General features: G+C 35.1%; 1 protein-coding gene across 7 annotated transcripts in view; it reads right to left on the reverse strand.

Annotated features, from left to right (window-relative positions):
* RMDN1 (regulator of microtubule dynamics 1) overlaps nt 1–25,350 on the reverse strand; it is a 50,392-nt gene that overhangs the window by 2,606 nt on the left and 22,436 nt on the right. For 3 of the 7 annotated variants that reach the window (XM_027581609.2, XM_027581602.2, XM_027581613.2), the window contains 6 exons: nt 24,581–24,677; nt 22,645–22,804; nt 8,574–8,663; nt 5,781–5,836; nt 4,184–4,271; nt 2,699–2,729 (listed from right to left, as the gene is read on the reverse strand). In XM_027581609.2, coding sequence (XP_027437410.1) covers nt 2,699–2,729; nt 4,184–4,271; nt 5,781–5,836; nt 8,574–8,663; nt 22,645–22,804; nt 24,581–24,677 — 522 coding nt within the window. The remainder of the gene's footprint in view (nt 1–2,698; nt 2,730–4,183; nt 4,272–5,780; nt 5,837–8,573; nt 8,664–22,644; nt 22,805–24,580; nt 24,678–25,350) is intronic. The other 4 variants (XM_027581614.2, XM_027581612.2, XM_027581616.2 and 1 more) reach the window with 2 other exon arrangements.

Below are 25,350 nucleotides of genomic sequence, written 5' to 3' on the forward strand. Positions count from 1 at the left end.
GGTCAATAGAAGATTAGGCTAACTAAAATTCTCTTTTGCTCAACTATTCCAATCTCAAAAAAATATTGGTAAAGTACCATTTATTCAATGCTATGTGCTAGGCATTCTATTATATTTCTCATTTTCACACAATTTTATAAAATAGGTACTCCATTTAATAGATGAGAAACTGAGGTTCCTGATAGAATATATGCTTTATAAGGATAGGGGTTCTCTTTTTATTGTCTTTTATTCCCTGCTATATCCTAAATACCTAGAACATAACATGCACCCAATACATATATGCTGTATGAATGAATGAAATCATGATATATATGCATTTGACCTTTGAACAACCCAGTTTTGAACTGTGCAGGTCCAAATAAATGCAGTTTTTTTTTTCCATAAATACAGTAAGTGCTGTAATTGTATTTTCTCTTATTAACATTTTATTTTCTCTAGCTTACTGTATTGTTGGAATACAGTTTATAATACGTAGAACATACAAAATACATTTTATTTTAAACAACTGTTTATGTTTTCAGTAAGCTCCAGTCAATAGTAGACTATTTAAGTAGTTAACTTTTAGGGAAGCCAAAAGTTAATTATATGCAGATTTTCAACTATGCAGGGGGTCGGGACTCCTACCCCCTCATTGTTTAAGGGTCAAGTGTACATACATACATTTGATTAACATTTACTGAATGTGGGTTATACTTAAATACAGATTTAACAAAGACTGTTCTTTTGGAATTTGTAATGAAGAGGAGAGGCAAACGAACATAACTAAATGTAAAAGAAGAATGAAAGGAATGCTTTGACAGGTGTACACATTTTAAAGTACACATTTATGAGAAAACAAAGAGAAACTAACTCTAAGAAGTTACATCTGGGCTGCCTTGGCAGCTGAATAGGATTTTAACAGAAGAGTGGAGAACATTCTTGGCTTAGAGAAAACTGAACAAAAAGCCTATGAAAGCATGGGACTGTCTCACTAACTTCATTAATTCTTTATACAGATTCCTATCATCAACCTGGGACCTTCTATATTTAAAGCACACTTTTCCCTGGATATAATTTATGGTTAACTCCATTTGCTTCTTAACCCAAAATTGTTTTACTTGTTTAATTTGAACATATTTATGAGATGTTGTGTAGATGTACTTAAGGTTTCCTTGGGGTTCATCCATTCATCTGTTTATTCAGTGATTCAGCAAATTTGATAGCATTATGCTAAGCACTGAGGAACAAATTGTGAACAAAATGACAAAGCCCGCATCATTCCCAATTTAGTCTTAGACACGTAAACAATACAACTCACATACTCATACTATGGAGTGATAAGGGCTATGATGGGAGAAGTAACAGGTACTAAGGGCCTAGGAGGAGCTTCTAAACCAGATATGGTCCATAAAGAAAGACCGCCTGGAGGAACTGACCTATAGGGTAAAAACCTGGAGGATGACTGGAATTAACTGACCATGTTTTTCTCAACACCCCAAACCCTCAATTCTCTAAGGCCCTATTTTTACTTTGCAATTATGCTCCTAAATCCCTTTGAGGAAACTTTATTCCCAGATTCATATTCATGATATAAAAGCTATTATCACAACCAGTTAGCAGTGGAAGGCAGTAACAGCAAATCAGAGTATTACATAGTTTAACATTCAGACACAATTCTTTAGAAGAAATTAAAAAAAAAAACAAAAACGCTTTGCTATCCTAAAAGCATCTGAACAAGTCCTTATGAGTAGACTCTCTAATACATAGTCTTTAATTTTCATCTAATTTTATAGAAATAGAATTGCAATGGGTTTTTTTTGGGTGTATTTGGTAACATATGCTTATGTCCTTTACTCTTCTAGTTTGTGCTATTAATATTAAAAAGGATGAACTTAGGATGGGCTGGTGTCAGTTTTGTAGACTGGCCATTTCTTCAAAGCCAGGGAGACATGAAACTCTTCATAAAAGAAGACAATATTTGCAACAAAGCAAAAACTGGCCTGGTTTAAAAACAAGATTTCTCATTTAAAAGCTTTCTGAAGAGAAAGGGTAAATCTTAGAAAAAAAAATTTGTTTAAATGTAATGTGACAGGTATTAACTACTTATTATAATCATTTTACAACATGTGCAAATATTGAATCCTTACGCTATACACCTGAAACTAATGTTATATGTCAATTATATATCTCAAAAAAAATTTTAAACATTTAAATAAATGTTTCTCATCAGCTGTGTAATCTTAAATTAAGACCATTAACTTGTCAAAGCCTCCTCTCAAAAAAGAAAGTTGACATCAAATAAAGGACCATTCCAGAACTATAGCTCTAAATTCAGTAGCAGCCTACTTCTTACTCTGGTGATTTTTAGTGAATAAAGACTAAAAACTGATAATCTCTAGTGCAAAAAGAAGTATATTAGAATAAGTAACATTTTTGTTTTAAAAATTCCTATTAGATTGGGGCACCTATATGGCTCAGCCAGTTGAGCGTCTGCTTTGGCTTAGGTCATGATCCTGGGGTGCTGGGATCGAACCCCACATCGGGCTCCCTGCTCAGTAGGGAGTCTCCTTCTCCCTCTGCCTCCCCCCACTTGTGCTCATACTCTCTCTCTCAAATAAATAAAAATAAAATCTTAAAAAAAAATAAAAATTCCTATTATATATAAAGCATTCACACAATTTTAAGTATACTAGTATGTGAAATAGAAAAATGTTACCTTGCTCTGCCCTGTGAAAGTAGCCTAATGCCTGTTAAAAACACAAAGAGCCCAAACATAATGAAAAGGGTTATAACAGAATCAATATTAAAAAAACATTTCCTCAAAAGTCAGGAAGTAAATGAAAACATCTTAAAGGTCAATTCATCAACAGTGAAAGTTAACACAGCAAAACTGAACATTATTAAATCACCAAAGCACAAATTACAGTATATGGACCACTTCTAGTAATAACTTGATTGCTATTTAGAACTTGTACCAAACCAGCATCAAGTGCAGAGAGGAAAGAACATTATCACATGCAACTCAGCTATTTTGATTCTTCTCAAGTCATGAGTCACTATCCATAAAAACTTGATAAAATCAAAAGCTAAATTTACTCAGTGATACATAGGTTGTACCAATAAATTTTTTAAAAGTCCTTTATTATTGAAATTCCAACATAAAATGTTATTGTGAGTCTGAAACTCTTAGTTCTTTTTTGTCCCATTTAAACTATTTTTATAATGTACTGATTTCCTAGAAACATAACTAATTTGTTATAGGAGAGCTGACTGTATTTTTTTTCCTTAGAATACATTCTTTTAATAACAATATATATTTCCCAACTGTGTTCTGATTATTCAACTAAGTATTTTTGTATCAAATTCTACACCATAGCCTGCCAGAAGGAAAAAATAGCTCCTTGTCATGACACAGGAACTAGGAAAGCTTTTTCAACAGCCTTATTTCCTTACTCTGAAACTTTTAGTGGTGTAAGTTACCCAAAATGTTTGCCCAGAAATCCCTTCCAAATTTTATTTTCAACAAGAAAGCAAAGGGCCTTGAAAATATGAGTATAAGCCTTTCAACCCCACTTTCTAAAAAAAGTTATAGGGGCGCCTGGGTGGCTCAGTCGTTAAGCGTCTGCCTTCGGCTCAGGTCATGGTCCCAGGGTCCTGGGATCGAGCCCTGCATCAGGCTCCCTGCTTGGCGGGAAGCCGGCTTCTCCCTCTCCCACTCCCCCTGCTTGTGTTCCCTCTCTCGCTGTGTCTCTCTCTGTCAAATTAATAAAAAATTTAAAAAAAATTAAAAAAAGTTATAATTACTCTTCCTTTATCTATACAAATACATGATTTTCCAGGTAAATGACTGTTAGTGTGTAAAACACATATCTAAAACTAATGCTGAGTAATAGTTGTTGAATTTCTATTTTATGACTTTTATATGGTGTAGATTTCAAACAGGAAACAACAGTAGATTTTAGGCATGAGCTATTATAGCTGACAATATACCAGAATCATCAGACACTCACCTAAAAAAAAAAACAAAAAACCACTCACCAGTCATAGATTATAAGTATTAAGCCTTTGTGATAAGATAGCTGCACTGGATGGTTAGAAACATGCTCAAAGGCCTCACTGCCCAGAGCTCCAGATCTGGACACTGTAGAATGGCACTGCAGTTACAAAATCAGTACTAACTTAACAAAGGACAGCACACTACCTCCTCATAGGTGGAACTAGGAGGAGTTGCAAACAGCATTTTTGCAATTCTTCTTTGATACCAAGGTATCTCAGCAAATGTGTAACACCTATAAAGAAATAACATATACATCTCAATTGCACCTTTTTTTCTCTTACAGAAAACTAAGCATCTTAACAGATATAAAAGGTATCTTCTTCTGTTGTACCTTTAAACAATTTGCACTTTACATAATATCCAGCAGGTTAATATTCCCACTGAATTATCTAGAGACTGATTTATATCGATCCATCAATTAGGATGTGTTCTATGATTAGATACAAATAGTAAGCAACAATACTAGTAATGATTAACAGTATATATCATTCATCACTAAGTGCTCACTCTGTTCCAGGTGCTCAGTGATTATCTCTCATCTACTCCTTACAAGGAACTAAATGAGTTAGGTTCATTACCCCTATTTTTTTCGGTAAGAAAAACTAACTCAGAGAAGTTAAAAAAAATTAAAAAAACTAAACATGATATGTATAAATAACAATGGCAAACAATTTAAGTCTGCCTATATAAAAGAGTGAGGCAAATGATTAACATCCAAAGATCCTGACAACTTTCTGATATAGGTAGGGGTACTGCATCTTTGACTAGAGTCTGAACTCCCTGAGGTGGCCATTGTATCTTATTCATGTTTCCTCCCTAGCACTGTCTCTCCATTATCATTAGTTCTCAGTAAGCATTTTGTTAGTTTAATACTGTCCTTTGTCCTGAAGGATATTTAACTCCTTTTTAAGAATCTGATACAGGGCTGTCTACGCCATTTATTTATAAGACAATAAAATACTCAGGTCTGCAGCCTACACCCAAAGAAAATAGCAGCAAACCTGTCTCAAGAAAGACTCTTAAGGGGCGCCTGGGTGGCTCAGTCGTTAGGTGTCTAACGCTAACATTAGACGTTAAGTCTAACGTTAAGTATCTGCCTTTGGCTCAGGTCATGATCCCAGGGTCCTGGGATCGAGTTCCGCATCGGGCTCCCTGCTCGGCAGGGAGTCTGCTTCTCTCCCTCTGCTGCTCCCCCTGCTTGTGCTCTCTCTCTCTCTCACTCACTCTCAAATAAATAATCTTTAAAAAAAAAAAAAGACTCTTAAATCAGCAAGCATTTAAACACATTAGTGTATGCTCATACCAGCAAAATGTCATACACTAAACAAATGGAAAGATACTGAAAGTCAGATTATATTATTCCTCAGATGAATCAGACTGAATCTGAGACACCTTGAAGATGTAAAGACCCTCTTAGGGCATCGAACTGTATTGCTATATAGTTAGATTAATCCAATTTCATTTAGCCTGGTAAGTAAGAACAGTCTTTCCCAACAAAGGGAATTTCAAAGTCTAGCAAAAGTTTTAATGCCTTTTTCATTTTAATATATATTTCTAAATGATCTGAATAACAATGGTTAACATGATCACAATCAAATTTAGTGTTACATCACAACTGCTAGTTAATATAATAAACACTCATGAATGCCAAATAGTTTTAAATACTTTACATCTTGTTTTATATACTACAAAATAAGATCATACTGACTACAACTGAAATATTTAAAGAAAATGTTCTTACCAAATACCCATAAGGTGAATTGAGGTAGCATCTTTTGGGTTCAGTTCAATTGCTTTCTAACAAGAAATGAGAAAGTCAATCTATTTGTTTTCTAAACACAAGTTAAGTACTATGATGAAAACAAAAGTCATGATTTAAAAAAAACATTTTGGTGGGGCGCCTGGGTGGCTCAGTCGTTAGGCGTCTACCTTCAGCTCAGGTCATGATCCCAGGGTCCTGGGATCGAGCCCCGCATCGGGCTGCCTGCTCAGCCGGGAGTCGGCTTCTCCCTCTCCCACTCCCCCTGCTTGTGTTCCTTCTCTCGCTGTGTCTCTCTCTGTCACATAAATAAAATCTTTAAAAAAAAATGGTATTTAACACAGTAATATCTTCTATAACCAGCATAATTTTACTTTTCAAAAGTACCAATTTATTACTGACCCTGATCTAATGTTAGCAGTAGTAGAGGTAATAGCTAGAATAAGGCTAATAACCAAGTATGACTTAGCAGAAATCTTCCTTCATTAATATGAGTAAGAATCAGCACTGACTTTATTTTACTTTTCCCTTAGTGATATGATTTATAGCAAAATATGTTTTAAAGTATACACAACTTATACACTAAGCAACCTTTCCTAATTGGAGTTCCACTAGAAAATTAAACCCTACAAAAAATCATATGAATAACTGTATCTATCAAGAATGGTATAGAGCTAGTATCATTCTAGATGCAAGGGAGAGAAGTTAATTCATAACATGCAATGAATGCTTTAGGGAATTTAATTTTCTTATGGGATGGGTTGAGAGGGGCTGCTCTCAAGCAAACCCTTTCTTTTATAATTCTTGCCATTAGTTTAAGTGTTTTCAAAAACAATCCAAAGATAGGAGTACCTGGCTGGCTCAGTCGGTGAACCATGCTCGAGCCCCATGTTGGGTGTAGAGATTATTTAAAATCTTAAAAACAACAACAATCTAAAAATAGTAATTCCTTATGGCTTTAGATATAATAATGGAATTAGGGATAATAGTATAAATGATCTTTTTAGTATGTAAATACTAAATATTATCATTTTTAAAGTATACTTAACACATTTGAAATCTGTAAAACATCAATTTTTTTTTTTAAGATCTTATTTATTCATTTGACAGCACAAGCAGGGGGAGCAGCAGACAGAAGGAGAAGCAGACTCCCTGCTCAGCAGGGAGCCCAATGTGGGGCTCTATCCCAGGAGCCTGGGATCATGACCTGAGCCGAAGGCAGACGCTTAACCAACTGAGCCACCCAGGTGCCCCAAAACATTGGTTTTTAATAAATAACCTATAACCTGTTTCCATTAATATATTTTCTGCAATTTTTCATGACTTATATTGGAAGATATTTGTCATATATTTCTACATACTATGGCACAGAATAACTTAGGTGATTTATTTAATGCCACTGAGCAAATTACGACATTTCACAGAATCTAAGATACCATGAAAGTTACTACACATCATTATTATATCTGTCACTAAAAAGAAAAAAGCATTGCCTATTATAAGATACCACTGATTATATAATGCAATCTGATTTCAAGAAAGGTCTTAAAATGTGAAAAATGTAGCATATTAAACTGAAAAATATATATATACATGCATACACACATATACGTGTGTGTGTATATGTACTACTGATGCCAGAATAAAAGCTAGGTCTCCTGACTCCCCAATCCAGTGTTCTTTTCTATTACCCATTGTGTAAAATAAGAATTGAGACTATAATCATAAAATTCAGAAAAGCTATTGTAAGACAGCTTATCTAGCATTCTTCCTATGCATGGTTCCATCACATTCTCTTCTTGTGTATTTTTGAGATGGTCTACAATACCAAAAGAGAAATAAATATGCTGAATTTTTAGTGGCAGTTTTTTGGGAGTTTTTGTTTAGTTTTGTTTAGGACAATGAGGTAGTGTATATGGCACACCATGAAATATACAAACTCCTAGAGAATATCTGGCATCTAAGGAAGAGCTTACTATAAAAGAAGTAACTTTAGGGGCGCCTGTGTGGCTCAGTCGTTAAGCATCTGCCTTCGGCTCAGGTCATAATCCCAGGGTCCTGGGATCAGGCCCCGCATCGGGCTCCCTGCTCAATGGGGGAGCCTGCTTCTCCTCTCCCACTCCCCCTGCTTGTGTCCCCTCTCTCGCTGTGTGTGTCTCTTTCAAATAAATAAATCTTAAAAAAAAAGAACCTTGGGGAAAATATGAAAACACAAAATACACAGAGATAAAAATCGTAAATAGTACTATTATTATTGGGAGTGGTTTGTCAATTGTGTTAGATTTTACACCAGACCACACCTCAGGGTATTCAGGAACTTGTAAAGTTCCCTCCCACATACTCTGGTCTTCGCTACACGACTTGTTTAGGTCCAAAGGACATTACCAAGTGTGATGCAAAACAGAAGCTTGATAAAAGTTTGCACACTGGAATTTTATCTTGGAATGCTAATTCTTGGAAGCCAGCTACCATGCTGTAAAGAAGCTTGGGCTAGACGACTAAATAATGCAAAGAAAAGTGGAGAGAAACCATCATCTAAGAAGCCATCTTGTACATTCTGTCCTAGCTGAAGTCAGAGGTGAAGGCAGCAGTATGAATGACCTCAGCTACACCAAACAGATCAGAAGCACCACTACATAGTTAACCCACAAAATTTTGAGAAATAAGCTGTCACTGCATTAGACCTCTAAGTTTTAGGTGGTTTGCTACACAGCAATAGATAAGTGAAACAGAAATTTATTTAAAAAACTAATTCCCTTTAAAATTCATCAGTACCTCAAAATGCTCCTTGATAATGTAGGCATTTGCAATTTTAGCCTTGATGCCTTCATAATCTCCAACATCACTAATACAGATTGCATACCACTAAAAACAGAAGTAAAAAACATGTAAGAATAATAATACTCCACTAAGGTTTCATTCAATACAAGGTAAAACTGAATATTTATTCCTCAATAGTAATTCTCATTCAACAAAAACTTAGCATAAAAACTGTATTAAATATACTGTCATATACAAAGAAAAGTAGACATGGACCTTAAAGAACTCAAGGACATGTTTATAGAAAACTATAATACAAGATAAAGAACAGAGTCGCTAAGGAAGTTATCAGCACAATGGGGAAATAATGATTCGTGTTTATGACTGGAGTATAAATTTAGAAAAATGTGCAACTGAGTAACTATCATTTTATTTTCTCATCCTCTTTTCAGCAAGCTGCCTCTTCTCCCATCTGCACTGTTACAGAAATAACCCACATTTGTCAATTGTGACTTTGTCCCTGTAGCCATACTTAAGACAATACACCTAAACTGAGACTGAGTTTCATCCCGAAGGACTAAATCCAAAATATCCAAGCTTCAGAAAAGTGCTGTAGAAAGTCACAAGACAGAATGAGAAAAAAAAGAGTCCATAGAGAAAAAGATTTGCAGGTAACAGCAAAGAGGAAAGACAATGGAACATCAGAGCAATTGAGCCAGTTTTTCCTGAACCAAAAGCACCCTGCCTTTAGGTTCTATGAAAGAGAGTAAGTAGTTCCTTATAAAAAAAAAAAACAACAACAACAACAAAACACCTCCCCTGTTTTTGTTTGAGCTTATTTGTGTGGGGTTTTAATGATTATAACCAGAAAGATTTTTAACTAAAACAAACTTCTGTTTAAATCTATTCTCCACCAAAATTTTGGTGAGTTTATTGAAAATTAAAAAGTATACCTTAAAACACACATACATGCATATGTGCACACACACACACACACACACACACACACACACACACACACACACCCCTACTCTATAGGCGATGCTCACTTATCTCTACTGAGAGTTATCCAGTTGCCCAAATCCAAATGAGTAGAGGGGTCACACAGGGTTTCAAATTTGGTGTTCTGATCTTCTACCACATATCAGGACTCTGGGTAACATCACTTTTCTCTTATATATCTATCTTCTATATGCAAAGCAAACACAAGCTTATGGATGAATCCTAAACATTTTCTTCCCTGATTAGACTGGCAGTATTCTGAGATTTTTAACATATGTCAAAGACGTATCACAGTAATAGCACAAAGAGCAGTTATTAACACATGAAGTATATATCACTTGATGTGGACTATAAGTTAAAGATATACACTATAAAACTTAAAGCAACCACTAAAACAACATAATACAATTATAGCCATTAAGTCACTCAAATAAATAAAACGGAATCCAAAAAATGTCCAATACAAAAGAAGGCAGAAAAAGAAGAAAATGAGAACAGATGGAACAAATAGAGAATAGAAAGATAGGAAATTTAAAACAAAAAATATCATTAACCACATTAAATGTAAATGGTCCAAACATCCCAACTGAAAGCCAAATTGGATTAAAATTAAGACAGACTGACAGCGACGTAAGTGAAAAAAGGGAAGTAAAGAAATCTGAATTCTCTCCTCCATAAAAGCAATAAATAAAAATGAGCAACAATTATTAGAATCAATGTTTTTTTGGAACTCCAAAATTAACCTAAAGCTTGCAGTGACCTGGGAATGCTTATTCAAAGCAACAGATTATTCCTAATGAGAAAAGTGAACTTTGTGCTGTTTTATCTTACTCCAGTCCCATCCCATACTCCCAGTCTCAGTGGGAGCTGTGAAAACAGCCCTCCATTCCTGGTACCAAATGGAACAGATCTCATTCATGGAGAACTATAATTAATTATTTGTTTTGATCTGTTTCGTGGCTCCCTGGAAGACTGGCCTTGTACATATTTCACCTAAACTGAAAAGGCCCTAGTGATAAAGGATAAAGCTGCTTCCTGGGGGCGCCTGGGTGGCTCAGTTGGTTAAGTGACTGCCTTTGGCTCAGGTCATGATCCTGGAGTCCCGGGATCGAGTCCCACACTGGGCTCCCTGCTCAGCAGGGAGTCTGCCTCTCCCTCTGATCCTGCCCCCTCTCATGTACTCTCTCTCTCTCTCATTCTCTTTCAAATAAATAAATAAGTAAATCTTTAAAAAAAAAAAAAAAAAAAAGGCTGCTTCCTGGGGGCGGTGGGGAGTAAGGTTAGGTAGAGATGTCCCTAAGGGCTCTGAAAAGCTTCAGTAAAGAAAAGCCAAAAGAGTATTTCATGACATACGAAAATTATGTTCAATTCAAATTTCAGTGCCCACGAATAAAGCTTTACTAGAACAACAGTCATGCTCATCACTTATGCATTGACTATAGCTGCTTTTGCTCAACATGGCAGAGCTGAATTGTGATGAGAGATCATATGTGATTTTTTTTTTAAAGATTTTATTTATTTGTCAGAGAGATAGCACAAGCAGGGGGAGTGGCAGGCAGAGGGAGAGGGAGAAGCAGGCTCCCGCTGAGCAGGGAGCCCGATGTGGGACTCAATCCCAGGACCCTGGGATCATGACCTGAGCCACCCAGGCGCCCAAACCATATGTGATATTTTAACTGATTTCCACTGCTGCTCCATAACCCTGTGAATCACACTGATAGGGTTATAACCTGACAGAATTTTGAGTGCCACGCATACTGCTATACCATGACATTTTATTTTTTATTGCCAATGCATATGTCAAAGGAAGAGAAAATAGACTTCAAATGTCATGCTTTGAAAGCATAGTAAAATGTGAATTATTTTGTTACTGAATTAAACAGCAAAGCATTTTAGGGGGGGAAAAAAAAGCTCCAAAATATCCCTGAAAATCCAAAAAAGACACACATGCTTAGGAAAGATCTGAGATGGCCCTAAGCTTACCACCTGCTGACCTTAAGGCTCTTCATAAACAGGAAGTGAAAGCTAGGTACAGTTTAAAACTGCCCAGCTAAGTGTTAAAGGTATGTCTCAACACATACACAGAGCCCTATGATCAACACTGGAAAACATTTGGGTTCCATTTTATAAACTACCTGTTCAATCATTACCTGACCACTAAGCTAACAGAAGAGAGACTTCAGTGGCTATATATGACAAAGAAATCATTTGTTCAGAAAAGCCACTAAAGAAAAACAACAGAGGGGGCCTGGCTGGCTCAGTCAGTAGAGAATGCAACTCTTGATCTCGAGGTTGTGAGTTTGAGCCCCACACTGGATGTAGAGATTACTTAAAAATAAAATCTTAAAAAGAAAAAAGAAAGAAAGAAATACTAAATAAGCAGCCACAACAAATTCTGGGAAAAGAGGGAATCTGATTTCCAGATTTACCATATTATAATAATCATCAGTTTTCAACAAAAAATTATAAAGCATGCAAAAAAATAAGAAGTATAATGCACACACAGGAGGAAAAAAAATCAACAGAAACTATGCATGAAGAAGCCAGATGCTGGGCATCCTAGACTTTATGTATGTTCAACAAGGAAATGATGTCTAAAAAACAAGTATACTATGAGAACAGTATCACATCAAATAGAGAATTATCAAAAGACAGAAATTACAAAATGGAACCAAAGAGATATTTTGGAGTTGAAAAGTACACAACACTGAAATGAGGGCTCAATGGTGGATGTGAATATGCAGAAGAAAGAATTAGCTAACTTGAAGATAATAGGTCAATTCATATTACACAGTAAACAAAGTAAAAAGAATGAAGAAAATGAAACCACCTCGGAGGCCTACCAAAATACACATAAGAAAAGTCCCAGGAGGAGAGAAGAGGAAAGGGGTAGAATGAATATTTGAAAACATAAATGCCAAAGGCTTCTCTACTTTGATGAAAACAAACCCCAAGTAAGATCAATTCAGAGATCCAAACTAGACACAGCATAATCAAACCCAAAGATAAAAACAAAGAGATGATCTTGAAAGCAGCAGGAAAAAAGTGCCTTGTCATGTACAAAGGGTTCTCAATAAGATTAACAGCCAAATCAGTACCATGGACATTGGTCTTAGTCTGCTTGTGCTACTAGAACAAAATACTAGGGTGGGCAGCTAAAACAATATAAATGTATTACTCACAATTTCTGGACACTGGGAAGTCCAAGATCAAAATGCCAGCTGATTTGGTCAGAATAAGGGGATGGGAACAGAGATACATAACAGCAAAGTTGGTATACTATTTAAATGTTAATTAATAAATGAATGGTTTTCCTCAGGATAACCACTAAGAGTATAATTCAAAATATTTACTACAAGAAACAACAAGGGAATTAAAACGGTACAACAAAATAAACCTAATACTAAATAAAGGACACTAATGGAGGACTTGAGAAACAAAAGACCGGAAAAAAAAATTGCAAAAGAATTTCTTATTGTCAATTACATGTGAATGGGTTAAACTCTCCAAATAAAGGGCAAAGGTTAGCAAAATGTATTAAAACCCATGATTCAACTATATACTGTCTACAATACAATTAGATTCAGAGGTATATAGGTTTAAAGGAAAAAGAGGGAAGTTTTATCATGCAAACCGTACTCACAAGAGAGCTGAAGTGGTAGTAGATATTAATCAGAATTAGATAATGATCTAATAATAGACAAAACAGACTTTAAGACCAAAATTATTATACGAGACAAAGAAAAACATTATCAAGAACATACAATTATAAACAAATATACACCTAACAACAGAGCCCCAGAATAAATAAAGCAAAAACTGACAGACAGACTTGAAGGTATAAAGAGACAATTCAACTATAATAGTTGGGATTTCAATACTCCACTTCTAAGACTAGTCAGAAAATCAGCAAATAGAAGACTCAAATAATACTATATACTAATTAGACCTAGCACACATCTACAGAACACTCTACCCAACAAGAGCAGACTATGTATTCTTCTCAATTCACATGGAACATTTTCCAGGATAGACAATATATTAGGCTATAAAAAAGTCTCAAATTTTAAAAGACAGAAACCAGAGTATGTTCTCTGACCACAGCAAAATGAAAATATTTTAATAAAAGAAGGAAATTTGGGTAATTCACAATTATGAGGAAATTAAAAAACACATTCCTAGGGTAGCTCAGTTGAAGTGTCCAACTCTCGGTTTCAGCTCAGGTCATCATCTCGTGGTCCTGAGATTGAGCCCTACGTCGGGCTCTGCGCTCAGCGGGGAGTCTGCTTGAGATTCTCTCTCTCCCTCTCCCTTTGCCCCTTCCCCATCTCATTCACTCACTCGCGCTCTCTCTCAAATAAATAAATAAATCTTTAAAAAACCCACACTCCTAAATAACCAATGAGTCAAATAAATCACAAAAAAATTTAAAAATTCCTTAAGAACAAAACAACACAACATTACAAAACTTAATGGGATTCAACAAAGTTGTATTCAGAAGGAAACTTATGGCTATAAATGGCTACCTTAAAGAAAGTTATCAGCCAATAACTTCACCTTAAGAAACTAGGAAAAGAAGAGCAAACTAACCCAAAGTAAGCAGAAGGAATGGAATAATAAAGACTAGAGTGGAAATAAATAAAATATAGGAAAAAATGGAGAAGAATAGCAAAACCAAATTAATTCTCTGAAAGGATCAACAAAATTTATAAACCCTTAGCCAAACATAAAAAGAAAAAAAGAGAAAAATTACTAAACTCAGGACTCAAAGAGGACGTATATTACTACTAACCTCAGTAATAAATCTAGGAATAAAAAGATTATAAGGGAATAGTAGCAACAATTGTATAGCAACAGATTAAGTGACCTAGCAAACATGAAAAAAATTCCTAGAAACAACAAACAATCCAATTGACTTGAGAATAAACAAAAAATCTGGGTGCCTGAGTGGCTCAGTTGGTTAAGTGTCTGCCTTCGGCTCAGGTCATGATCCCAGGGTCCTGGGATTGAGTTCCTCATCGGGTTCCCTGCTCTGCAGGGAGCCTGCTTTTCCCTCTGCCTCTGCCTCTGCCTCTTTCTCTCTCTGTCTCTCATGAATAAGTAAACAAAATCTTTTAAAAAAAAGGAATAAACAAAATATCTGACAAACGAATAATAAGTAATACTACAGTTAGTAATCAAAAGAACTTCCAACAAAGCGAACACCAGGATCAGATGACTTCACTGACAAATTCTACCAAATGTTTAAAGAAAATTAACACCAAGCTTCTCTAAACTCTTCCAAAAAACAGAAAAACAATGAACATTTCTTAAGTATTCTATGACACCAGCGTTACTCTGATACCAAAACCAACACAAAACATCACAACAAAAGAAACCTAATAAAGTTGCAAAAATTCTCAATAAAATACTAAAAAATAGAATTCAGCAGAGCATTAAAAGGAATAATTCAGCACAATCAAATGGAATTTATCCCTGGAATGCAAGAATAATTCAACACACATGCATCAATCAATGTGATGCATCACATTAATAGAAAAAAAGAATCATATGATCATTTTAATAGATACAGAAAAACATATGACAAAACTTGACATCCATTCATAAGAACTCCCAACAAGCTGAATTAGAGATAGAAGGAATATATCTCAACATAGTAAGGACCATATGTGATAAATCCATAGCTAGCGTCATACTCAATGATGAAAAGTTGAAAAACTTCCTCTAAGACCAAGAACAAGACAAGGGCGCTCACTCTTACCACTCCTATTCAACACAGTACTTGAAGTCCTACCTAGAGCAATCAGGCAAGAAAAAAAAATAAAAGTTATCAGATTTGGAAAGGAAGAGGTAAAAATGTTTCTATTTGCACATGACATGATCTTATATATAAATGTCCAAAAGACTCAACAAAAAAAGCTGTTTGATCTAATCATTGAAGTCAGTAAAGTTGCAGGATATAAAATTAACATGCAAATATCAGTAGCAATTCTATAACCTAACAACAACTTTTCTAAAAAAGAAATAGTTCCCATTACAAGAGGATCAAAATCAAATAGGAATAAACTTATACAAGAAGATCTCTACTCTGAAAACTGCAAGATAACGATCAAAGAAATCAGATATAAATAAATGGAAAGATAACCCACGTTCATGCACTGGAGGAATACTGTTAAAATAGCAATACTACCAAAAGCCATCTATAGAGTCAATGCAATCCCTATCAAGATACCAATGGCATTTTTTACAGAAGTAGAAAAACACACACCTTAAACTTAGAGGGAACCACAAAAGACCCAAAATAGCCAAAGAAATCCTGAGAAAAAAGAACAAGCTTAATTATAAATTATAGCTACAGTCATTAGAACAGCATGGTACTGGCATAAAAACAAATAGACAAATGGAACAGACCTGAGAACCCAGAAATAAACCCAAGAATATACAGTCAGCTAATATTTGACAAGGGAGCTAGAATATCCAATTAAGAAAGGACAGACTAGGGGTGCCTGAGTGGCTCAGTCGGTTAAGCGTCTACCTTCAGCTCAGGTTGTGATCCCAGGGTCCTGGGATCGAGCCCCCTTTCAGGTTCCCTGCTCAGCAGGCGGCCTGCTTCTCCCTCTCCCACTCCCCCTGCTTGTGTTCCCTCTCTCGCTGTGTCTCTCTCTCTGTCAAATAAATAAATAAAATCTTAAAAAAAAAAAAAAGGGACAGACTACCAAAATGGCACTGGATTATGGGATATTCACATGTAAAGGAATAAAACTAGACACATACCACTCACAAAAATTAACTCAAAATGAGGTAAAGGCTTAAATGTAAGACCTGAAACTATGAAACTCCTAGAAGAAAACAGGAATAAAGCCTTTTGACATGGGTCTTGGTAATGATTTTTTGGATATGACACCTAAAGTATAGGCAACAAGATAAAAAATAAACAAGTGGTACTACATCAAACTAAAAAGCTTCAGCACAGGAAAAGAAACCAACAAAATGAAAAGGCCTACCGAATGGGAGAAAATATTTGCAAACAATATTAATAAAGGGTTAATATCTGAATTATAATTCATACAATTACATATAATTCAATAGCAAAAAACCAAATAACACAATTTAAAAATGGGCAGAGGACCTGAATAGACATTTCTCCAAAGATATAAGAAAGGCCAACAGAAGATGCTCAACATCAACAGTCATTAAGGAAATACAAATTAAAACAGCAATGAGGTATCACCTCATACCTGTTACAAATGTCCATCATCAAAAAGAGATAAATGCTGGCATGGATGTGGAGAAAAGGGTACCCTTATGACTGAGGGATTCTAAATTGGTATAGCCGATACCAACTGGTATAGCCAATCCTCAAATAATTTAAATATAATTACATATGATCCAGCAATTCCACACTTGGGAATTTATCCAAAAAAAAAAAAAAAAACACCTATTTGAAAAGGTATCTGCACCTCCATGTTCAAAGCATCATTTGCAATAGCCAAAATGGAAACAACCTAAGTACAGATCAACAGATGATGGATAAATTAGTTGTGGTGTGTACACACACACACACACACACACACACACACACACACACACACACACACACACACCAATGAAATATTATTCAACAATAAAAAGGGAATCCTGCCATTTGCAACAACATGGGTGGACTCTGAAGGTATTATGCTAAGGAAATAAAAATACTGTATATTCTCACTCACATGCAGAATCTTAAAAAAAAACAATCATAAGACTTGTGGTTACCAGAGGCAGAGAGTCGGGGGAGGGGGAATTGGAGGGAGGTGGTCAAGAGGTACAAACTTCCAGGGGCGCCTGGGTGGCTCAGTCGTTAAGTGTCTGCCTTCGGCTCAGGTCATGATCCCAGGGTCCTGGGATCAAGCCCCGCATTGGGCTCCCTGCTCTGCGGGGAGCCTGCTTCTCCCTCTCCCACTCCCCCTGCTTGGGTTCGTGCTCTCGCTGTGTCCCTCTCTGCCAAAAAAATAAATCTTAAAAAAAAAAAAAAGAGGTACAAACTTCCAGTTTTAAGATAAATAAATACAGCTGAACAACACAGATTTAAACTGTGCAGATCCACTTATACACAGATTTCGAGAAATATACTACTGTAAATCTATTTTCCTTATCATTTTTTTGAAATATTCTTTTTTGTAACTTACTTTATTGTAAGAATACAGTATATAAGACGTATAACATACAAAATATGTACTTATTTATGTTATCATTAAAGCCTCCAGTCAACAGGTTATTAGTAGCTTCTCCTCATGTTGTTCAAGGGCGAACTGTATTATGGATGTAATGTACAACATGAAGACTACAGCTAATACTGATGTATGATATATAGGAAAGTTCATAAGAGAATAAACCCTAAGAGTTCTCATCACGAGGAAAAAAAATTTTTTTCTCTTTCTTTCCTTTTTACCACATCTATATTAGAAGACAGGTTATCAGCTGAACCTATTATGGTAATCATTTCACAATATGTGCAAACCAAGCCATCATGCTGTATGCCTTAAACTTATACAACAATGTATGTCAATTTTTTCTCAATAAAACCAGAGAAAAGAAAAAAGAGAACTAAAGAGTAGTGTCTCTTATGATGCCAAATTCCTCAACAAAATAATGGCAAGCTGAATTTAGCAGCATATGAAAAGGATTACACAACATGACCAAGTGGGATTTATCCCAAAATACAAGGTTGGTTCACCATATGAAAATCAATTATGTAAGATACCAAATTAAAAGAATTAAGGGGGGAAAAAAACCAAAATGATCATCTCAACAGACACAGAGAAAAGCATCTGACAAAATCCAACACCCTTTCATGATAAAAACACTCAACAACTAGGAATGGAAGGGAACTTTCTCAATCTGATAAAGAGCATTTATGGAAAACCCACAGCTAACATCACAGTAAATGGTGAAAGCCTAATAGCTACCCTCCTATAATCAAGAACAAAACAAAGATATCTACTCAACACTGTACTGAAGTTCTAGCAAGGGAAATTGAGCAAGATACTAAGAAATAATAGGGGTCCAGATTGGAAAAGAAAAAGTAAAACTATCTATGGATAGTTTATTTACAGACCCGTTCATAATATAGAATAAACCTAAATAATCTACAAAACAACTAGTAGAACCAATAAATGAGTTCAGCAAAACTACAGGATATAAAATTAATATACAAATATTTGTTGCACTCCTATACACTAGCAATGAACAATCTGAAAATGAAATTAAGAATTCCAATACAATATTTAAAGAATAAATTTAACCAAAGTACAAGACTTAAGACGGAAAATTACAAAACACTGTTGAAAGAAGAAAAACATCTAAATAAATGAACAGACAACACACACCTGTGGATTAGAAAACATAATACTGTTAAGATGGCAATACTCCCCAAACTAACCTACAGATTCAATGTAATCCCTATCAAAAACCCAACTGGCTTCTTTGAAGAAATTTACAAGCTGATCCTAAAATATGTATGGAAATTGAAGGAACTCAGAATGGAGAAAATAATCTTGAAAAAGAACAGCTAGAAGACTCACAGTTCCTTATTTCAAAACTTATCACAAAGCTGTAATAATCAAGACACAACATGACCAAATGGGATTTATCCCAAAATACAAGGATGGTTCACCATATGAAAATCACAAAGACCAACAGGTCTACAATTAGACCAATGAAACAGAATTGGGAATTCAAAAATAAACTTATACATTTATGTTCAACTGATTTTCATCAAAGATGAAAATGGAGAAAGAACAGTCTTTTCAACAAATGATGGTAGGACAACTAGATATTTACATGCAAAAAAATGAATTTGAACTCCTATCTCAACCATGTATAAAAGCTAACTCTTTTAAGGATCAAAGACCTAAATGTAACAGCTAAAAAATATAAAACTCTTAGAAACAAACAGAGGTGAAAATCTGTGTTTTTTAGATATGACACCAAAAGCATAAACAATCAAAGAAAACTAAACGGGACTTCCTCAAAATTAAAAATTTGTGCATCAAAGCTCATCATCAAGAAAGTAAAAAGACAATCCACAGAATGGGAGAAAATATTTGCAAATCATATATCTAATCAGAGACTAATAGCCAGAAAATATTCTCAAAACTCAACAATAAAAAGATAAACCTAGTTGAAAAATGGGGCAAGAATTTGAATAGACATTTCTCCAAAACCAATGTCCAATAAGCACATGAAAAGATGCTCAATATCACTACTCATTAGGAAAATGCGAAGCAAAACCATAAGAAAGCACTTCATATGCACTAGTTTTAATTTTTTTCAGTGGATAATTCCAAGTGTTAGCAAGGATATGGAGAAACTGGAACCCTCACACACTGCTAGTGGCAAAAGAAAACGATATAGCTGCTTTGAAGAACAATTCGACAGTTCTTCCAAAAGAATTACATAGGGGCGCCTGGGTGGCTCAGTTGGTTAAGTGTCTGCCTTCAGCTCAGGTCATGATCTCAGGGTCGTGAGATCGAGCCCCACATCTAGCTCCCTGAGCATTCAGCAGGGAGTCTGCTCGTTTTCTCTCTCCAGCCCCCAAAATAAATAAATAAATCTATTAAAAAAAAAGAATTACATAGAATTACGTATGACCCAGCAAGTCCATTCCTAGATATATATACTCAAAAGAACTGAAAACAGGTATTTAGGGGCGCCTGGGTGGCTCAGTCCTTAAGCATCTGCCTTTGGCTCAGGAAATGATCCTGGGGTCCTGGGATCGAGCCCCGCATCGGGTTCCCTGCTCGGCGGGGAGCCTGCTTCTCCCTCTCCCACTCCCCCTGCTTGTGTTCCCTCTCTTGCTGTCTCTCTCTCTGTCAAACAAATAAATAAAATCTTAAAAAACAAAACAAAACAAAAACAAAAACCAGGTATTTAAAAAGTACTTGTACATGAATGTTGATATTTACACTATAAACAATAGCCAAAAGTGTGGAAATAACCCAAATGTCCAACAACTAATCAATGGGTAAACAAAATGTGGTATATCCCTACAATGGAATGTTATTCATCCATAAAAAGAAATAAAATACTGATGCATGTTACAATGTGGATGGACCTCAAAAACATGGTAAGTGAAAGATGTCAAACACAAATGATCCCATACTGTATGATGCCACTCCTCTGAAATATCCTGAAAAGGTAAAGCCATAGACACAGCAAGGAAATTAGTGGTTGTCAGGGGAGTAAGAGGGAACAGAGAGTAACTACTTAATTGGACTTAATGGGTTTCCTTCTGGGGTGATAAAAATGTTCTGGAACTAGTGGTAATGGTTGTACAACACTATAAATGTAGTAAAGGCCACCATACTGTGCATTTATAAAATGGGTGATTTTGTGCTGTGTGACTTTACCTCCATAAGAAAAAAAAAGAAAAGCAAATGTTCACAGAAAATCTTGTACACAATTGTACACAGCATATTATTCATAACAGCCAAAAAGTGGAAACACCCCAAATGTTCACCAGCTGATGGATAAACAAAACTGATATATCCATACAATGGAATATTATTCAGTCATAAAAAAAATGAAGTACTGTCACTTACTCAACATGGATGAACCCTGAAAATACTACACAAAGGGAAAGAAGCCAGACACATAAAGGCCACCTATTGTAATTCCATTTATATGAAATGTCTAGAATAGGAAAATTCATTGTGACAGAAAGTAGATTAGTGTTTGCCAGGTAACAGGTGCAGGGGAGAATTGGAAATGACTGTTGGTAGATATAGGGTTTGTTCTGGGGGTAACAGAAATATTCTGGAATTAGTGCTGATGGTTGCACAACACAGGGAAAATGTGAAAAACCACTGAAGTATATGCATTACAATGATGAATTTTATATAATGTGAAATATATAAGTAAAAATAAAAGCAAGACTTAATCACCTGTTTACATATTAAATATAAAGACACAGTTAAAAGTAAAAGGACAGAGGATATAACATGCTAACAGTCAAAAGAAAACAAGAGTTGCTATGTTTATATCAAAGTAGACGATAAAACCAAGAGTATTTCAAAGATAAAGGGAATCATTTTACAGTGATAAAGAGGTTAACGCACCAAGAATATACAATAATCCTAAATGTTTACATTCCTAATAGAAACTTTAAAATACATGCTGCAAAAATTAATAAAATTGCAAAGAAACAGACAAACCTACAATTATACTTGGACATCTCAACATGCCTCTCTCAATAATTTATAGAACAAGTAGATAGAAAATCAGTAAGGATACAAAAGACTTGAACAAGGCTATCAACCAACCTGACCTGAATGACATTTATAAAATACTCCCAACAATAGCTGAATAAACATTCCTTTCACATGCACAAAGAATATTTACGAAGATGGACCATACTCTGGCCCATGAAACAAATCTCAACAAATTAAGGAATCCGTATCTGTTTTATTTTTAATATAAACCAGTATTAGAGGGGTGTTGAGGGAGACTGGCCCCTAAAGGGAGGATTTGGAAATGGGTGGAGATGGAATTTGGTTGTCACAATGACTTGGCAGATCTACTGAGGAAAGTCCAACATCATAAAGTGATGTCCTAATCCAAATACCAATAATGTCACCATGTGTCCCCACAGTGCCAACTGAAAAACACCATTCTAAACCAGTTAGGAAATTCAGGAACTAGCAGAGTTATATGTGAAAGTTATACAAGGTCTTAGCCGTCCAGCTGCTCTATTCTCACCTCTGCATGAAACAGAAGTATAATGTAAGGAAAATTAGTAAACACTTGTCAAGTGCTTATACTACTAGGAATAAAGATATAGGCAATTCACAAAACAACTAACACTTTTGTTTAAAAATAATCATTCACAAAAGTAATTTATCAACACACTAATAAAGTTAGAATAAGTGTTCAAGAATGCAAAGAAAAAAACTACATCTTTCTGAAAAAACGTTATAAAAATAAATCTCTTCCTTACTTCTTTAAAATAGACAAATTTTCTTTCCTCTGTAAATTAGGAATAATAAGTATAGACCAATGTACCTCTCATATGGTAACAGTTTCATTACTTTAAGCACCTCACCTTATGAGCTGCAAAACTGGATTCATTTTTTTCCAATGCTCTTTTTGCATATTCTAGGGCTTCATAGACCAAGAGTTTTTTCTCCTCTTCTGAGGTCCCACTAAGCTGAGCTGTATCACGTGATGCCCGTGCCAATCGCCACAGTAACTCTGCATCTTCACTAATTTGAAATAAATATAAAATAACCATTTTAGCTCACATTTAAAAACTGTTAAAGGTCACATCACGAATGAATACATATGGTGGTCTTTCAGGTCAATGAAGATATAGCAGTATCAAAAGCCATTATTCATAATGTTATATTTTCACATAAAACTTTATTTGCTAAAATTTCCTACAAAATATCCAATATTATAGATAAATATTAACTTTCCTAAATTATCTAAAATACTAACTTCCTGGGGTACCTGGGTGGCTCAGTGAAGCGTCTATCTTCAGCTCAGGTCATGATCCCAGGGTCCTGGGACGGAGGCCTGCATTGGGCTCCCTGCTCATCGGGGAGCTTGTTTCTCCCTCTCCTTCTTCTGCTCCCCAACCCCTGCCTGTGCTCTCTCACTCTCGCTCTCTCTCAAGTGAATAAATAAAAATACTAACTTCCTTAGAAAATATCTTTGTATTTGAATTCTCTAAACACCTGCACTACAAAATTCAACATAAAACCTAAGGCATGAGACACTTCAGACAACTCACTAACTGGTTCAGACAGTACCATAAAAACCCACAAACTTTAGAGAGTGGGTCATGCTCAACAAACAAAACTGCTATATCCCCAGCTCCAAATATAGTAACTGGCACACAATAGGTATATGATAATATGTGTTAATAAATAAATGATTGAATATAACAGAATCTCAAAATAAATATTATATTTCAATGTGTCATCCATGCCATGATGCATGGACTATTTCAAGTGAGGGCCTGGACTCCTTGAAGGATTTCCATATGAATATACTTATATAAAATAAGAAATGGTTAATAAATAAAACAGTAACCACAATTAAGAGTTAGAAGTATTTTTTAAAACATTAAAACTCCTTTTTATTAAATGCTTGCCTTTAAGCCCATTATATATTTACCAAAATATGGTATTCACATAAAATTTTGAAACTAAAGGTAGCAATAGTATATTTATAATTAAATAAAGATGGAGTAACTATCTTACAGCTTACTTTTCAAGTCATTACTAAAATGACTATAAAATGCCAAACACGACACTACTAGTAACTAAGGGAAAAATGGAGAAGAAAAAGTGGATTCTATAGATATTTAGGAAGTAAAATTGATGGGTCATGAAGACAGAACTGGTTTTAGGAATCTAAGAAAGGTAGCTGAAAATGATTCAATATTTTTAGTTTAGGATTAGGTAATCTGTGATCTGGAAATGTGAATTTAGCCTTATTAAGCCTATTTTATAGGGCAGACTCTCCTTCCACCTACATCCTCCCAAAAACTGACTGCACACTGATACTCAAACATGTAACCTAATACTAAAAATAGAAAAAGGAGGTATTTTTAGTTTCTCTAAAAAAACTGTTTCTAAAGTGATACACAGATACTATTCAATGATGCCATACAAACATCCTAATTCATTTACCTCTTATGCCAGTAAGAAATTCACTTAAAAAAAATGAGAAATATACAATATAGATAACCATATATTCAATGACTACCTCACATGATCCAAAGCAAAATGAAAAAATATTTCAACATTCCACTAGAATGAGTAAGAATCACCTTTTCTAAATCAATGAGACATGTAGCACTTGTGAATCATTTACTGTAAGAAACATACTATAAATTAAATTCTAAAAAATGTTATTTTGCAGTAAAAACTTTAAAAAAGTATAAAAATTTCAAGCACCAAGAGTCATTTTAATTGTTAAATAACAAAAATTTTGAGGAAACTGAAAACTCAGGCTTATCATACATTGCCTACCTTTCCTTGTATTGGGTCAGCAACTGATAAAGTTTTTCTGTCTCTCCACTCTCATATAGGTAGTCTGCTTGTTCGAGAATTTCTTCAACTCTGAAGACTAAAAATAAAAAAAGACACAATAAAGTAGGTCTTCCCAAGCCAACAATTCTAAGAAACAAATATTTTCATATATAAACAAAAGAAATTAGATATAAAAATAACCTATAAAGAAGGATCAGAAATTCTGAACAATCTAGATATAAGTATAGTAGAGGTAAGGATGAAGCTATCACAGTAAGTTGTTTATTGAAATCACAGAAATTTAAAAAATTAGAAAACTTATTGTGGAACTAACTATGATACATTCTTATTATTTTTTTTTAAAGATTTTATTTATTTATTTGAGAGAATGAGAGAGCACATGGGGGGGAGTCAGAGGGAGAAGCAGACTCCCCGCTGAGCAGGGAGCCTGATGCAGGACTCAATCTTGGGACTCCAGGATCATGACCTGAGCCGAAGGCAGTCACTTTAATCAACTGAGCCACCTAGGCACCCCTAAATATGATACATTTTTAAAAATGAAGAAAGTAGGGTGCCTGGGTGGCTCAGTGGTTAAGCGTCTGTGATCCTGTGATCAAGCCCTGCATAGGGGTCCCTGCTCGGCGCAGAGCCTGCTTCTCCCTCTCCCACTCCCCCTGCTTGTGTTCCCTCTCTCACTGTGATTCTGTCAAATAAATAAATAAAATCTTAAAAAAAAAAAAGAAGAAAGGAATTTCCTGTGAGGAATTTAT

The sequence above is a fragment of the Zalophus californianus genome, chromosome 4 (genome assembly GCF_009762305.2).
Source record: "Zalophus californianus isolate mZalCal1 chromosome 4, mZalCal1.pri.v2, whole genome shotgun sequence".
NCBI lineage: Eukaryota > Metazoa > Chordata > Mammalia > Carnivora > Otariidae > Zalophus > Zalophus californianus.